We start from the raw sequence: 18,646 nt of genomic DNA on the forward strand, positions 1-18,646 counted from the left end.
TCATGTATCAAGAAGATTATTCTTATTGAGCAACGTTTTTATTAATAGAAGCTTGGATTCTCATTTCAAAAAATAAAATTATAAAGACACGTTACCAATGACACGTTAGTAACGTGTCAACATCCTTGACACGTCACTAACAATCCGTTACCAAAAAATTGAATTTTTGTAGTGTAATTTAATAGTAAAACAGTATGAAAGTAAAACTCTTTCTATTCTATTAATGACTTGACCAACTTCTATAAATTTAAAATTGAAGAAGGGTAAAACCAATTGGGTTCAACCTCTTTATTTCAAGTAAAATAGAGAAAAATGATTTCATAGTTTAGATTAAATTGATAGTGTATATGGTTTGTCATGTTGTTTAAAATTTTTAAATAATGTGATATCATGTTATTGTAAAATTTAATCTGTACATTTTACTTGAAATTAAGATAATCATATTTCATCTTAAGTTGATTTTAGAACTTAAAAAAAGTAATCTGAATAAAAAATATAATACACTGTACTTTTATCTCACTTTATTAATTTATTACTGCTAATCATTTTGTATAAGCCCCAAGCACTCATAGAGCATCATAGTCCCCTCTCAGTTCTCACACTTGCTAGAAAAATCACAATAGACGTGGCGCGACACCTGGGTACACCAGCAAGTGGCAGAACCTTCTAGGCTTCCAGCCCCATCTCTTCTTTTCCAGCACATTCTAGTATCCAGTTCTGTTCTACTCCGTCATATAAAACAATCAACCCCGTCCCCATCAGTCACTTAACAGCGTGTTAATTTGTAAGCAAAGCATTTTTTTGTGCTCAAAGAGATGAATCGCACTGACGACAAGAAGGAAACGGTGGCGTTCCGAGCGGTGAGCCGCGACGAGGAAGGCCGAAAGAAGGTGGAGAAGGAGGAGGTGAAGACCCTCAACATAGACACCGTCAAGTACATAGAGAGGAAGCTCATGGACAAGGGGGTGCTTCGTATGGATCGCCACCCAGTCGATGGCCTGGGGGGTATCGGAAAGCCACCGCCGAAGTCCGGCCACGGCGGAAAGTACACGTGGGAGGGTCCCGACGACCTGGCGGAGAGCGAGCTCTTGGCTGTGCCGCCGGCGATTGACGAGAAGGACCCGAACTATGTGGACGAGGAGAAGGAAGAGAAGGTTCTGAGGGGAGAGGACAGTGACGTGGCAGACTTGGTTGTCGGGGTGGTGGAGGTGCCCAAGGTTGCTGAGGCTAGAGCTGGAGTTGCTAGGGTTGAGGTTGATCCCCAGTTGACTGTTTGAAGGTTTGGAAACTTTTTTCTTTCTTCTTCTTGGGTTACTTCTGATGTTTGATGTGTTGTGGGTTTGAATAATCAACATGGGAAATGGATCCTAATGGAACGAAATGTAACTAATGTTAAACTTATATAATATTAACTTTGTGTTAACGTTACTTATCAATTTGTTTTATCTGTTATCCGAGCTTTTCATTATCTTCAATTTTTTCTCCATCGTTTCTTTCTTAGTGGGAGAGATTTTTGCTGGTGTAATGGTACTATTATCTCATGAGCTGAATTTCCCACGTTACTCAAAAAATTGAAAATTTAACATTTCTTATACTTAATTAAATGAGTTTAATTAAACAGATTAGAGAAGAACCACTCTATTTTAGTGAGTAGTATAAGGCTTTTAAGCGAACCAAGAAGAACTCGGCCCAATTTGATGTTTGAGCTGGGGATACTTTCTTTAGTAGTTGGGCTAGGCTTGTGTCTGACAAAGCCTTTTTGGGCTTCCGGTCCTAATAAGCAAGCTGCTCACGGACGAAAGGGGGGGGGGGGGGGGGGGGGGGGTGTGGAAGAATAAAGATTGGAGAAAATGTAGTTTATTTAATTTTAATCCCAAAGTTAAAAAATTGACAATTTATCCTTATGAAGTTTCAAAAATTAGCAATTTAAACTCTCTGTTTAATTTTTCCGTTTAAATAGACAAAAATTTATGAAATTACGTCATTACCTTCAGGCTTTTTTTAAAAAAAATTCGTCAAATTTAATGGAAATTAGTATTTGAAGGTTTAAATTGTCAATTTTTGAAACTTCAGGGAGGTAGATTGCCAATTTTTTAACTTTGAGATTAAAATTAAAAAACGTCTGAAATTTCAAGAGAGTAAACTGCATTTTTCCCGTAAAGATTTGGTAAAATTACAAGACATTTATAGGCTTTTGCTGGTTCCAACCTGGTCCAAGGAATGTGTTATGGTCATGGAGGGCGGACTATAATAGTTAAATGACAACAACATACTGCCTCTCTCTCTTCCCTAAATTGCGACAGTTAACAAGAATAGTATCAGTACACCATATTGTTGAAATTTTAGTTTTCACAAGTGAGAGATCACCTCAACTATGGCAAATATGGAACCAGGATAATTTTGAATATATCAGTTTTGTTAGGTGGAAAGTGACTCAACTTCTTTTGGGTTGTTTTTTCTTGGCCAAAACAAGGGGCGACATATATATTCTTCCGAAGACTTAAATTGAGTAAAACATAAAGAAGTATATTGGCTGCCATTGACTGACCAACCTAGCTAGCACGTGATGAAGATGTTGTGGATCTTTCACCGCAGTTGCCCCATCATTTGAGCTCATGATTCAATGAAGATCAAGAAAGGTTCTTGTGTTTACCGGATGAAGGGATGACAGCATAGCCGATCTCGATCCCCTCCCATTACTCCAAAATATAAGTTTTTCATATTTTTTATCCTAGCCGTCAGTTGCTGTATCTAAGGTCTACGCTATGCCATGTGTCCATTTATATCAAAACCAAAAAACAAACACAAATACAGTTAATTATACCAAATATGAATTAAACAATTATTTAAAAAAAAAATACAATTTTGGTAGAGAAACCACTCCAAGGGAGCTGGTGGGGTGGCCATGCGGCCGCCCCACCACCTCCTTTGGGATGGTTTCTCCACTAAAATTGTTTTTTTTTTTAAAAAAAAAATAATTATTTAATTCATATTTGATATAATTAAAAGTATTTGTGTGTTTTTTTTTTTTTTGATACAAGTGGATACGTGGCATATCATGGACACTTGAATACAACTGACAGCTAAGATCAAAAATATAAGAAACTCATATTTTTGAGCAAAAGGAGGGGATCCAGATCCACAGCCTAGGAATTGAAAAGAGAAAATGATTGGGTTGCTGGTGCTACAGGCTACATCATGGGTGTTTTCTGGTTATGCTGATAATTCCCATATGTAGTCCTTTTACCGGCCAAAGAAAGTTGAACATTTCTTGAGGTCCCAACCACTTTAATTTAGGTGTTCTTACTTATTCCATGGGTTGTTCTACAGGCAAAATAATGAAACAGCAAGTCCCACGAGAGAAACAATAATAAACATACTAACTGTCAACAACACTGAATTCCAATTACACCCTCATTTTTGGGCATGTTTTACCTAACGTTTTATCATTTGATTTTAGAGTTAAAACACCATGTCACAAGTTCGTGTCACAAAATAGACGCCCTATGAGATAGAGCAGGTTGTTATGACGTTGAATTCGGAAGCGTGGTAATATGTTATGATCCTAAATGTTCCATGTAAGATGGATGTAATTAATCATCACTCTTAATATACTATATATATTCCAACTCACTTGATTCTTATGATCCTAAATCCTCAATATAACAAATAGTGCTCTCACAAGTCACAATCAACCGAATCAAGCAATGAAAAACTCTCGACTCTTGGAAAATTTCTAAAATGAAAAATTGTCGCCATCCATATATGTATGTTTTAAGGCGATAAAATTTTATTAGATTTTTTTTTTTATATGAAATTATTCATATGTAGGGTATAATTTTTGGGGGGTGGGGAAGCTGAGTGTCCATATTTGTAAGATACTGAAACTTAATTAACTGAATGACCAGTTGAAAATGATGGATTATCTACCAGACAACCTTGCTGCAAAACAATTTATACCAACTTGAAATACATGATATCCCCAAAAAGGTAATGCCTCCATATGGATAAGAGTAATTCTAAATGTCACTTTTATTTTTTTTGTTCTTTTAAAATTGATGTGACTTATAAAATTATTATTATTATGTTAAAATTTAACAGTGATTTACTACAAATTTAATAATGATTTTTAAAATCACATCGGTTTTAAAAAAAATACGAATAAGACATGGAGTGAATCAAGTGACATGTAGCATTACTATATGGATAATGATTAGAACAAAAAATAAAAGATGGAAAGTATGAGGACAGAACTTATATTAAATCATCAATTTTTCAAAGTATAAGTTAATAGAAATATGTAAATTTAATCATTTAATTAATATTTTAATACTCACATTCACGTGTGAAACAAAATCGTCTCTATTCCACTTGAAATAGACATGGACTATTTCATGGTCCATATTAAATTTAACATCATTTAATTAACTGTGTATAAATTGCCTATGTTGTCATGCTTTTTTAAATTTTTAGATAACATGGCACTACATACATTGATAGATGTTGTAAAATTTAATATGAGCTAAGAAATGATTTCTCTTCATTTTAAGTCATATTTTCTAATGTATAGATTCAAGTTCTTTCTTATTAATTGAAGTTTAACAAATAAAATATTTAATTAAAATAAAAAACAAATAACAGAAAAAGTTAGAAATGATTAGTCTGAGTCATACTTGGTTAACAATGATAATAGGAATGATTAGGCATACGGAACTCTAAAAGAATGTAAAAAGGTGTCAAGTTAAAAAATAAAAAGGATCCAAAGCGCAGACCTTTTGTATAACTCAAAAGGCGTGTACTGTTTAGTGTGAAACAACTGTCTCATGGGTCTGCCTGTCAACCGACGGTTACTGTTTAGTAAACAGGAATTGGATTAATGTGAGAAAAAAATAAAAATATCTAGTATGAAAAAGTGAAAAATAAAATTTATTTTTATTTAAATAGTACTAAAAAGTGATTAATATAATGTAAAAAGTAAAAATATTTGGAATTAATTTTTTTAGATGAATAGTAAGAAACCTTTGGTAAATGCCATGCTAAATTGACATGCCAAATATATCATTTCAAAGTATGGTTTTTGGGTGATTGACTCAAAAGTCCTCTTAGGGTAGTATACCCTTAATGACGTGCCAGTTCATATAATATTTATCACGTTAATTGTTAAAAAATAAAGTGTTATGTGTTAGTCTCTATGACAAATTAATATGATAATTCACGTAATATATATGTATTATGTAATTAATTACTAAAATATGAACCATCGTGTTAGATTCCACACGATACTCATTTTTTAAAATGTGAATTATCAAGTAAGTTTATGTAGAGTTGTTGTGAAAGCTGTAATACTCAAAAATATGTTTCATTGGATTATATATATGTTTGTTGGTGTTAGTGGTTAGCTGAGTGACCTTAGGTTATTCTAGGGTTTGGTGGGAAATATGTAGAAATAAATGTAAAAAAAAATGGAAACTTGGACCACAACCAACTACTAAGAACTTTTTATTAAACTTCCTTGAATTGGAATTATATTATGGTCAACTATAGTGATTATGGGGAGGTGGTATTTTATTTTTATTTTTTTTCATGGACGATGGAATAAATGGTTGAAAAATTGATGCATATGCACTAATAATTAAGTGCAGGATAAATTAGAACCCACCCGAAGGCAAGTTTTGGGGATGAGAGACCCACTTGCAGGAAGTCTTCCTGAAAATCATTCCTCTCAATTTAGAGATTAACAGTGACCACAAACAAAAATAAAAAAGAAAAAGAAAAAGAAAAAGGAAAGGAAAGGGAGTTTAGAAAATTTCTGCCAAGAGAAAGAAAATAGGCATTGTTAATGTTTTATTATCTTCAAATGTTATTTCCTTTTATTACATCAGGCCAACATATCATACGGCCAACTCTCTCTCTCTTTCACTTTCATGGACAATCTTAGGAAATAAGTTTAAACTAGGCGTGGGATGGATGTAATTACTAAGGTATGGTGTCTAGTTGAAAGTCGTCACAAACACAAACATTCCACTTGACAAGTACTTCGAGGGATCAAACTCCAAATATTTCACCAAGATTTTAGGAGAGATCGATGGTAGATATATATGACATTGTTTCACCAATCACATCTGCCCTCAAATATACGTGTTATTATACTTGCACGGCAAATTATTGAATGATTAAAAATTAATTAAATGTTTAAATTAACTCATCACTTTTTATTAACTTAAACAACACAATATTAAAGTAAAAGGGGGAGATAAAGGTGAGGAATTAAAAACATAGAAAAGGAACCTTAGAGTCAATGGTCGTATGATGAGTGCTATTTCATCCAAAAAAGGAAAGCCAATGTTTGATTATCTTTAGAGAAAAAAATAATATGAAAACCCTATATATTATATAAAATGGAGCCTTGAATATTATTATGTGGTGACCAATATGATTTCATAGCGATGGGTGAGAGGAGATGATTTGGCATTTGAAATTGAAGTTAATTATAATGAATATTAGCAATGCCAAATGATCGTGAGATCTATTTTCTCTTGACCAACATTAGAGTATTAGGTGGTGATTAAGAAAGACCAGTGACAATTAATGTTTGTTATGTCTTTTATTCCTTTTTTTTTTTTTTTTTTGATATATATATATATAGATGACTTAAATTAGAACTCTGCAGAATTTAGGTTCACCCACCCTCATGCTTACACTTTAAAAATAGAATTAATCAAATAAAAAAAAATTATATATCTAATATAATTTTTTATTTCTCCCACATTTTCGTATCTTCTTGTAAAATATTAGCCGTGGAGAGGTGCTAATGAAGCTCAATGTACAAACAATTTTGTAAGGGCTAGCTGATTGGATTTTGCATGCACAACATTTATATGGTAGGACCTTAACAGGAAGGGCCTAAATGACCCGTAAACATAGAAGATTGTAGACATTTCTTCAAACTAAGTTGAGTTATAGTTTGATTTAACTCTATCAAGACATCAACGAGACTTAAGTCAGTGTTTAATCAATAAATTATAAGTCATTTTCATTCAAGGAGTCAAACTCAATTCTAATTACCACCAATCCGGGCTACTTTAGCTTCCCAAAAAAATGAGAGTACCAAATGTTCTGACACAAGTCAAGACATTTTGTTTGGTTGTATATGACAGAAGCCATGAACCTTGGAAGGACAACTTGCTTTTCTATCACTCAAAACTTCTAGTACAGCTATCCATAAGAATGATCAATTTGCAAAATCATTTGGCATATTGTTACGACGTCATTTTTAGGGCAATTGACACTTTGAATTGTCTTTCAATGAGACTTTAATATAACATGTTGGAACACTACTCAATTCAACTCGCTTCAAAAGCTTAAATTTATATCTAATTATGTTATATTTATTACTCATACTTGTATTTATAGAACGCTTCTCATTATTGTTATGGAAGCAATCTCACGTTCTTTTTTTCATCCACTTTCTTTGTTTCCAAATGTTCAAACAAAAAAAAAAAAAAAAAAAAAAACCCATACTTATATAATGTAAGAACTTAATCTATTTACACTCACGCATTTATATATGTGTGTGTGAATACATCGTTTAATATCAGTTAGTTGCTTATTGCATGTACAACTCATTTTGGTTTTGTTTTATATTATTTTTATAATTATTATTGGTTTTTCCTTTTTTCTGGTGGTTGTCACCAGGACAGACTGGCATGAGTGATAAGTCTCTCCTTTTTCTCTCCTTTTTGTTTTCTGTTTTATATAAAACACAAATAAATTTCAAGTAAAGTTGCGTAGGAGTGTTTATGTATATCGTTTGGAATCCATGGCTGTTTCTCGGAAAATATAGAAAGAAAGGCCCTGCCGACAAAAACGCTAGTATTTTATCACTAGCGGGCGACAAGAATCAAAGGTGACAGCTCCAAACGACAGCTACAAAAGTCGTCCATGATTTAAAGTATAAACATGAAGAAGTTGTTGTTTTCTATTGAAAAAAAGTAAAGAGGCTTGTGCGTGTGTATATATATATATATATATATATATATATATTAGGTGATATTGTATTTATAAAAGAAAAGATAAAGCAAAAGAAGGGGGGGGGGGGGGGGGGGGAGCGTAGTAGTACCCAACATAAGCCCTATTTTTAAGTTAGTTAGATTCGTTTAACACAACTGTAATATATTAGAATTTCATGTTGGAGTATAGCCTTATATTTATACTTTGATACGGTCCAAACCTCTCACACAATATTTAAGTTTGATAATTTTAGACACAAATCGTAAACCCAACACGAATTTAAAACAAAATTAGTATATTAAAGTAGGGAGTTTAACTCATATTTAATTAAATAGATTTAAGTTATAATTAATTTATATAATTTTATAACTATATCTTAACTTCTTAACCAATCAGAATCAAACACGAATACGAATTATCAGACATTTGGTATTACCTATTACAAACATTATAACTGATCATGAACCAACACACAAATACGAATTGTCAGACACTTGGTATTACCTATTACAAACATTATGGTGTAAAAGAAAAAAATTAAAATACAGCAACCCAACAGTTTTTTGGCACACAATCCGATAAAAGGACAATTGAAAATGGCGATTTTTGAAAGAAAAAAATGACTGTCAAAAACAAATTTCTGCAATAGCCAATAGGACTTGTTAGCCATGCCTGCATTCTTTATGTTCACGTACTAATTAAAGCTTAATACAATTGAAATTAGCCTAGATTTAACTAGATAACCCAAACTCCTGTATAATTTATTGATAGAATTTCTTTAAATCTTGCTAGTCGTGACCATCTCTTTAATAATTAAATCTGTCTCTACATAGAATGATTTTATCATATCGTAGCTTTATTTTCTTATGGTGGGGATTCTCTCAACCTATAATATATTATTGTGCTACAAAATAAGGTCCACACTCCACAACGCACATGAGTGGTGGCAAGACTTGCCGGTGGCACGTGCTGAGGAATGTATATTCACACGTGAGGCATGCTGTGAGGAATATATCACCGGATGTCCCAGATATACTCAAATCTTTGTCGGAGTGGGCCTGCAATCATCAGCGCGGCAGCGTTGGAGTGCTCCGCCCATCAAGTTTGAAAGACAATGAAGAGAACTATATTTAGGTTGCAATGATTTTTGGGCGGTCGGAGGGAACGTTTGACCCTTTTGCGCTCTATTGGCTCTGTCGTTTCACACTAATCTTTGAACTTTTGCACTAAAAATATTATATTATGAATATTCAGTTTCCCGATAAACGATAATACTATGTAAATTATGCTTCGGTGTGATTAATTAGGCAATATTGACTTTGCATATTAACTCGAGGTTTGGTCTCAGTTCAGTTTTAGTTGTCTAATTCAGTTTCAACTAAAACTAAATCCATTAAGATTTTAGGACACGCAGGTCTACAATGACAGAACACATGAGACACATGTTTTAATCCCAACTATCCGCTTTCAATTAGACCCAAACCAAATCCCGAGTTTTGTTATTGGATTAAATATTGAAAAATAAACTTAGGAAGTACTTAAATAAATATTATTAATGTGGAACTTTCCCCGGCGTTTTTTTTCTTCAATTTTTTTCTTATACAAGTGGAGTGGACCCCTTGTTTATTTAATACAAACCTAATTAATTTGCTCACTATACGCTGATAGATTATTTATAGCAAGTGATTTTGGATTTTAATAAAATCTAAATAAATAAATAAAAAATTGACCAGTCTTTGGGTGGCAATAAAGCATGCTTTTCATGAGATGCATGGTTTTTCCCAGATTCACTTTCGTCCTAAAATATTCCAAGTAACTTGCGGACCAAGCTTTTAAATTTATATTAAAGGAATTTATATGAATTTCTGAAAAAAGTATTATTATCCTACCCAACTTATTAAGTAATAACATTAATATACAGACAATGGTAGGCTCCAGTTCATGGCTTTATTCATAATCGACACTTCAAAAAAAAAGCTTGAGGTAGAGCATTAATAATTCATTTAGGTAGTTTTTTCTTTGTTTCTATTGCAAATGATAGGATTGATTTGAAGACATGCCGTACGTTTTATGAACTTTGTGTTTTACCGTTAAACCAAGATGCCCATCAGCAATTAGTTGCCCGGACAATTTCTCGCCTGCCCGAGGAAAGTAGTCTTATAGTCATGAGTAATGTTATAAGTTATCTTAGAGTTATTCTAGGGTCTTTTCAATTGTGATGTAGCTTTTAAAATTACCGTTTGTTGGAGAGAAAAATGGCTCGCCATAAGCAAGGTGAGGGCTCTCCCAGAGCAGGTCGTTCTAAGCCCTCCTCGCCTAGCAAACATGTCTTGCGGGGCTCATAGCATAGCCAGATCATCCCCACATTAGCACAAGGACGTATGAGGAGGGTGTCCAACTTGACAGGCACATGTCTCAATACCACCTAACAAAAGATTTCGACCATCCCTTGTACGACACTATACTGTGTACACGTATGTGAAACGTGCAATGGCCAAACGAACGCATGTATATATGTAAAATGTGCATCTTTAATAAAAGGGAGGAATTCTTTGAAAAACTAACCTCCGGTTCTGATCATCTTCTTCACTTCTTCTACCATTCCACTTAAAGAGATATTTCCTTAATGGCAAATAGAACCTAGTGTTCCATATCACCTTAAAACAATCCAAGTTTTTCGGGGTGACCGAAAACTGTGTCAACACCATTAAATTTAAAATGTGATGTATTGAACTTTAATTTATTAGTGATTTTAAAAGTTACATCACATTTTGGATGACTCTATGAAGACTTTAAGAAGACTTATAGCATTAGTCTATAGTCTCTGCTCTATAAAAAATTAAAAATTTCCATTGCACCTAAATGCAAGAAATCCTCATCCTATAAAACAAAGGATCATTGATTTAGTTGTCGAAAAAAAAAGAAAAGTATCTATCACAACCTTGAACTCGCGCGTGATCCCCGCGTCCCTTCATTTAATTCCCTAAAATATTATTAGGAAATCCTACTAGAATTGAGCACCACAAGTGCACATTTCATAGTACTGGTGTAGACCACACTTTTTAAGGAACAAGAAAAATAAACACAAGCATTGTGTGACAGCGGTGTGGACAAACCACCAATGCTTAGAAATGCTGTTGCATATCACAGCGGTGTCGTCGTGTCGGCATTGAATTTTCAATTTACAATTAATTCTTATATGTAGTATATATTCCAAATGACAAAATGCTAGCAGCATGGATCCGGTCGTTTGTAAAGTTTTTTACTTATAAAAACATATTTGACTATGTGAGTAATTACTCCCGGTATATACATTCATATATAGCATAAATTTATAATATGTAACTATATAAGGCATATTATACACATATATGCGCAGGGTTACATCGCTGTTAGGCATATAAGCACATGCTTGTACTCATAAAAACATAGTTGACTATGTGAGTAATTATGACTGGTATATATATATATATATATATATATATATATATATGGCATAAATTTATAATATGTAACTATATAAGGCATATTATACAATATGTGCACATACATGCGCAGGGTTACATCGCGCTCAGGCATACATGCACATGGTTCCATCCGCGCTGTAGTCTATATGTAACAAATAATTAACATGCAATATTATGTTCTTTTATATCATTAGAGTAGAAACTATAGTATCTAATTCTAATTAAATTAAAAAGGTGGGAAGGGGCGATCGTTATAATTTTTCTCCTTGGGCGTTACTATCGGGGTTTCCACCTGCTGTGGAATGTTCGGTTTGAGTCATAGCTACTGCTTGAAAAAGCGAGCCCGTCACCACAACCTCACCAAGATGTAAGCCAATAAAACTCCTTCATAGTAGCATCTGATTCACGCATCTACTAGTTAGCGCAAGTGGATTTGAACACGCGACCACTAAGATGAAAGGAAGAGAGAACTTTTCCCTTGCTGCTTTACCAACTCAACTACCACCTTGGTGGTAGTATATAATTATAGTTGACTATGTGTGATGGGTCATTATTTTGATTATATAAATAGATGTATACTTATATAATAACTATTTAATATAGTTGTTGTTATATGTCAACTATTAATACCTTAGAGCATTCATATATTATATACTATGCTTACTTAGTGTAGGTAGTAACTAAGTGGATTTAAACAATCACAAATCAAGTTGGAATTAAATTTAAACGAATAAATTTGTCTAACGGATTGGGTTCATTTGTAACCTACTTGGTGGCAATTGTTTATGAGCCTGCTTGAAATTTCGTTTGAAAAATAGAGCTTTTAAATTAAAAAGCGTATTTAATTTTTTTACCAAACGAGTATTTTTTCTTCAAACAAACTTTTTGAGTATTAAAAATACTTGTAAGTTCCTCAAATACAATCTCAAACCGGTGATATTACTAACTATCATTGATGATGAAGCCAAACAGTCAAAGAAGCACTTGTCATATAAATCCTCCGACTGATTCACCCAGTTCCTCCCCAGGAATCCTCCAACATTTGTTCGTCCCACACCGATAAATAAACAAAATTAAGGACTATGCTGTAATTTAAGGGAAAGACATATAAGACATACTCCACGAGAGAAGCATCTGAGCTGTCATGTTGACAGAGACAACACCAGGGGTATTAAAGTACATACGCAAAATTTGGCGTGGCGTCGTCGTCTCGTCCTTTTCTCTCCTTTTCGTTCAGCCTTTTAGTTTTGCTTTTATTTTACCTTTTTTGTTTTATAATCTAAGAAAAATCATGTCTTATATGATGATTTGAAGAATTTTTGTTTTTAAAAAATGGCATAAATAAAAGAGTAAAGCCATTTAGTGAGCTTATACTAGGTGGCGTGACCAAAAAAAGAAAGAAAAAAAAATCAATCATTGGATAACAATTGTAAAAAAAAAAAAAAAAAACAAAACAAAACAGTTCCTAATCAAAGGGCTACCACATGATCCAATTATATGGAAGTTATAAAGGAGTCTATTAAACAAAATGTTTGTACCATAAAGCGAATATCACTAGTTGAAATTCTATTTTTTTTTTTTTTTTACCCTTTGTGTGAACATGTTAAAAAAAAAAAAAAAAAAAAATCTAAATACCCATCTCTTATCTCACTTTTACATTAATGAGCTGATGTGGCAATACCTATTAGTTTTTAATTTTTACATATTTTAATAAAAATTATTTTAAGGGTGGATGAATATTGTAACAATAGCCTAGTTGTATGGATGTGAGATAAAAGATGAGCATGCAACATTATTCATAGGGTAATTCTAAATATTCATTAATCATTGTACTTCATGCTATTACGTTGATGTTGTAGTATCCATTGGATTTTTTTTTTTCTTTTTTAATAAAAGTTAATTCATCGTCTATCAGACCTATAGTATGAGAGTAAGATAAAAAATAAGTACGTAACATTACTCTATACAATATTTGATAATTAATATTTTTGATTTCCTACAAAAAAATACCTTCTTTGTATTGACTGTTTTTCAAGTCAACAAAACGAGGGCCCATTCTCAAGGTCGGCGAGGAGAAGGAGATCGACAAGCAGGGCTTGAAGAAGAAGCTTCTCAAGGAAGGCCAGGGCTGGGACACTCTCGAGAATGACGACGAGGTTGAAGGTACTCTTCACGATCCTCTTTTCTTTTTTTCTTTTTTGCCTTTTGGAGGTAGCCGAACCACCCCTAAAGGCCATGGGGGTGGTCCGAAAATGGGGTGGCTGGTCACCCCCTTGGCCAACCGCCACCCCATTTTTTTTTAAAAAAATATTTTTAGCTTTTTAATAATTTTAAATTTGAATAGATGTTTTATTATTAATTTTTTAAACTTAATTTTTAATTGTGAAAAACGGTACCGTTTTGTGGAAAACGGTACCCTTTTCGAGTCAACATTAAATCAACCATTAAAAATGATTTATAATAATTACTTTTTTTATTAAGAATTATTTTTATAATTTATCATTATAAATGAGTGTGAAGTAATATTGTTTCGAATTGCTTTTTCAAAAAATACGAGACATCTGAAAGAAAAAATATATATACTATCTAACAAAATCGATGTTAATACATGCAATTTCGAGCTTCATCATTAGTCCATATTGGCTACCGAAATTGAAAATGAAAGTGAGACCCACATTTTCCCCCAATAGAAAGAAAGAAGGTCCGGCCCCACATCGCCGAGAAAAATCTGACTCAGACGGTGGGTCTCGCCGCCGGCTGTTGATTTACTTAAGACTCGTGGTTAGTTTTTCTTTTTCTTTTTCTGACTCGTGATTAGTTGTTGATACTTTTATATACGCCGCACAGTTGTAGTTGGAACAGTTTCTTTTGAGGCTTTAGAACAGCTAAAGCTTGCTCGTACTATAAAAGAAGAAAGAAAGATAGATGAGAGACGAACCATAACACACATAGAGAGCTTACAATACATACACATAAAACGCTATTTCTCTCTCTCTCTTTCTTTCTCTTGCTCTGCATTTATTTTCCTTCTCCGTTACCACATTTGTAAGTTCGTTGTGCTGCTTCTGTTTTCATTTGATCACACAGAGCAGAAAAAGGTTTTGAATTTCGGGGTTTCTTTTTCTCCAACGGGAAAGAAGACATTTCTTTTTCTGTAAACCGAGTTTGTTCTTGTTTGTTCTCTTGTGGGTGTCTGTAATATAGTGGGGGGTTTGAGTCAGTGACTGACATCCCAGCTCTGTTTCCATTGTTTTGCTTGACCAAGAAGCAAATAACAAAGGCAAATATTCGTGCTCTTTTCGAAAAGGAGCTTCTTTAAATCGATGCAGATCTAGTGGGTTTTTTTTTTTTTTTGCTGAACTCTAACACTCTTAGTTCCTAGCTTCCCATTATCTTATAGACTCATCCCCTGCCTTTGCTCTGTTTTTCAACAACGAATAACAGAGGAAAAGGCCTTCAATGGATCGGTTCACGTCGACGACTATTCTTCCCGACTCCTTTCAAGGGGCCAGAGATGACATTTCCATGCAACTTGGAATTATTTGGGCTCAGATCAAAGCGCCATTGATTGTTCCTCTGTTAAGACTCTCAGTCGTTCTGTGTTTGATCATGTCCTTGCTGCTATTCATCGAGAGGGTTTATATGGGCGTTGTCATTGTTCTGGTGAAGCTGTTCGGTCGAAAGCCCCATAAGCGTTATAATTGGGAGCCAATGAAAGACGACGTTGAGCTGGGAAACTCAGCTTATCCCATGGTTCTGGTGCAAATCCCAATGTACAACGAAAGAGAGGTTCTTTTCTTTCTCTCCCTAATACTACTCTGTTTCGTTCAAGATTTATGTAAAGATTTAGCTCTTAATTTGTTGTGCTTTTCTTTTAATTCTTTGCTACGTTTCAATGCAGGTCTACCAGCTATCAATTGGAGCTGCATGTGGGCTTTCCTGGCCTTCTGATCGAATCATCATTCAAGTCCTCGATGATTCCACAGACCCCACAATCAAGGTATTATATTTTCCATGAAAATTACCAAACTTTTCTCATCCAACAAACAAACCCTTAATTACTTGATTTCCATCTGGGCCCTTCAAAAATTTGTACAAAAAATGTAGGACTTGGTGGAGCTAGAATGCCAGAGATGGGCAAGCAAAGGCATAAACATAAAGTACGAGATAAGAGACAACCGCAAGGGATACAAAGCAGGGGCTCTCAAGGAAGGCATGAAGCACAGCTACGTGAAACAGTGCGATTACGTTGCCATCTTTGACGCCGATTTCCAACCCGAGCCAGATTTCCTCTGGCGCACCATCCCTTTCCTCGTCCAAAACCCTCAACTCGCTCTGGTTCAGAGCCGCTGGAAATTCGGTAATCCCGCTTAATCACCAAAAACTTTTGATTTTGTTAATTTGGGTTCGACAATCAGCAACCATTGGTTTACTATTTTGTGTTAATTAATGATGTTTTAGGATCTAAAAAACAGGGATGGCTTTGAAAACTGTCGGTGGGTCTGTTTTGTTTAAGATTTGGGAGATTGGTAGGAAAGGGGTTGGGTCCCATCTCTCATCTTCATATGGATGTTTTTGGTTGGAACACGTGTAGATTTCTTATGGTTTTTCTAAGGTGGGACCCGAAGTTAAGGCAAACAAGCCTGTGAAATATATTATTGCTTGCGAGTTTTTCTACTTTGGTTGTCAGGTTCCATATTCCCTCCTATTTGCCCAATATTTCTGGAAATAGTGAAAGTAGAGTTGGAGGGGCCTTTTTTATTTTTGTTTTCATATTTGGAAGGGTACAATTATTTGAGAATAGACTTGTCCTCTACCTCAACTCATGAACTGGTCAATTAAATTTGTTTGGATATGAGAATTAAAGCATGTTTTTGGGGCCGAAAAATCTGATGAAACATGAATCTTGGACCACTCTTAGATTATTGAGAGGAAGTGAATTTTTCCATTAATTTTCTCAAACTGCACAAGGGCATGTTCGAGTTCACAAATTTTGTTAAGGGGGCATAAGCGTCTTATTAGCTTGATCTTCTTCTCCTCTACCCCAGCAGCAGCTGCATGTGCAGACTTTAATGGTGGACCTATTTCCCTAGTCACTATCTCTACTCACCGACAGCTGAATTTATGTGATCTGATTTATCATTATTGCATTGTAATAAATCCCATGCCAACTACGTTGGTGACATGGCAGTGCTTTTCCGGGCTGTTTTGCAGTGAACTCCGATGAGTGCTTGATGACAAGAATGCAAGAGATGTCATTGGATTACCATTTCACTGTAGAGCAGGAAGTGGGGTCCTCCACCTATGCCTTCTTTGGATTTAATGGTAATAAGTTCGCGTTTTTAGGTTACTAAAAAATAATTAGTTATTAAATAATTAAATTTATTTGTTAAATTTTGTAGGTTAACACTTAATTAGTTTGCTTTGAAATGAAAAGAATCAAAAGAATATGATAATGATGTATTTATTATTATGAATTTAAGCGGAATGAAATTAAAACAACCTTTTCTCAATGAAATAATCCAGGGACAGCAGGTGTATGGAGAATTGCTGCACTCAATGAGGCAGGAGGATGGAAGGACCGGACGACGGTGGAAGATATGGATCTGGCAGTGAGAGCTAGTCTCAAAGGGTGGAAATTTTTGTACCTTGGAAGTGTCAAGGTACTTCTCAATGATTCGAGCGTCTTATGCATGATAATAAAATTGTAATTCGGTCTTTAAATAAAAATTGTCTGTTTTTTATAAATCGATCCCGTCACTTGATTTGAAAACACCCATGATTAATGTTATTGTATGGATCCTGTTTCATACGTGTTCTTATCAGATTGATTTTGGTATAGGTGAAAAATGAATTGCCTAGTACTTTCAAAGCCTACCGCTATCAACAACATAGATGGTCTTGTGGTCCGGCTAATCTTTTCCGGAAAATGGTTTTGGAGATTATAAGGAACAAGGTTAATTTGCTTCTATATGTGTCCCATTAAAGATGACAATTTCAGGAAGTAAAATGGAAATAATTTGTTAGCTTACCCCTTTACTGTCACATGTTTAATGCAGAAAGTAACTTTATGGAAGAAGGTACATGTGATTTACAGCTTCTTCTTCGTTCGGAAGATCATAGCCCACATCAACACATTTGTCTTTTACTGCATTGTATTACCGGCAACTGTGGTGGTGCCGGAAGTTGCGGTTCCGAAGTGGGGGGCAGTTTATATTCCTTCCATCATCACCCTTCTCAATGCTGTTGGAACTCCGAGGTCTGCATTCTTTTCTAGTTTTTTCCAAACATATGTGCAAATGATTGTGCAAATGATTCCTAAGAAAGCAAGTTCCCCATAATCTTGATGAAGATTCATAGTAAAAAGCTTATTGTTTTAAGTCTTTCTTCCGAGACATTGTTTCCCATATGTTCTAGGCCTCTCTGAAAATCATGGGGTTTTGTTCATGTTCTCTCTTTTATCTTTCAGGTCACTCCACCTGTTGGTTTTCTGGATTCTCTTTGAGAATGTCATGTCCCTGCACCGAACAAAGGCTACCATCATCGGTCTACTAGAGGCTAGCCGATCAAATGAATGGATTGTCACAGAGAAACTAGGAGATGCTCTCAAAGCTAAAGCATCGACAAAAGCACCAAGAAGACCTCGGTTCAGGATCGGAGAAAGGTATGCATTCTTCCATACACTTCTCCTGCAATTTGGACATGCCTTCTATTTTAGGGTCCGTACGATTTTGAAAAAAAGTAGTTACGTGTTTGGTAATATCGCAATTTGATATCTGATCCATGGTTATCATTTTGTGCTTAAACTTTGACAGACTCCATTTGTTAGAGCTTGGAGTTGGAGCTTACTTATTCTTTATTGGCTGCTACGATGTTTTCTTTGGGAAAAACCACTACTACATTTTCCTTTATATGCAAGCAACGGCCTTCTTCATCATGGGGTTTGGGTACGTTGGCACCTTTGTCCCCAGCTCTTAGAGGGGGGGACTACAGAAATGACAGTGAAAGTTCTTTCTGCTATGTTGTTTCTCTGCGTGATTTCTGCTTCAGCAACATAAGATTGCCATCCATGGCGACAATTTCCTGCAATTATAGCTTGTAAAAAGAACAAAATATATGGTCAATTCTTTTAGGTTGCGCATAATATTTTTGAGTTGGTGACTCAAAAA

The 18,646-nt window shown here is 34.5% G+C and overlaps 2 protein-coding genes across 2 annotated transcripts; both read left to right on the forward strand.

The window, feature by feature from the left end:
• The first annotated feature begins 651 nt into the window (after positions 1-651).
• LOC132161744 (plant/protein) lies at positions 652-1,436 on the forward strand. Its single transcript, XM_059571925.2, has one exon. It carries the CDS (start codon positions 816-818, stop codon positions 1,275-1,277), a length of 462 nt encoding a protein of 153 aa, XP_059427908.2. The 5' UTR covers positions 652-815; the 3' UTR covers positions 1,278-1,436.
• Positions 1,437-14,398: 12,962 nt separating this feature from the next.
• On the forward strand, positions 14,399-18,542 carry ATCSLA09 (Nucleotide-diphospho-sugar transferases superfamily protein). The gene is made up of 9 exons (XM_059607113.2): positions 14,399-15,266; positions 15,379-15,477; positions 15,585-15,837; positions 16,692-16,802; positions 17,004-17,140; positions 17,320-17,433; positions 17,537-17,736; positions 17,947-18,141; positions 18,293-18,542. The coding sequence occupies exons 1-9, from the start codon at positions 14,937-14,939 to the stop codon at positions 18,453-18,455; spliced, it is 1,602 nt and encodes a 533-aa protein (XP_059463096.2). The 5' UTR covers positions 14,399-14,936; the 3' UTR covers positions 18,456-18,542.
• The last annotated feature ends 104 nt before the right edge of the window (positions 18,543-18,646 follow it).

The sequence above is a fragment of the Corylus avellana genome, chromosome 10 (genome assembly GCF_965113065.1).
Source record: "Corylus avellana chromosome 10, dhCorAvel1.hap1.2, whole genome shotgun sequence".
Lineage (NCBI taxonomy): Eukaryota > Viridiplantae > Streptophyta > Magnoliopsida > Fagales > Betulaceae > Corylus > Corylus avellana.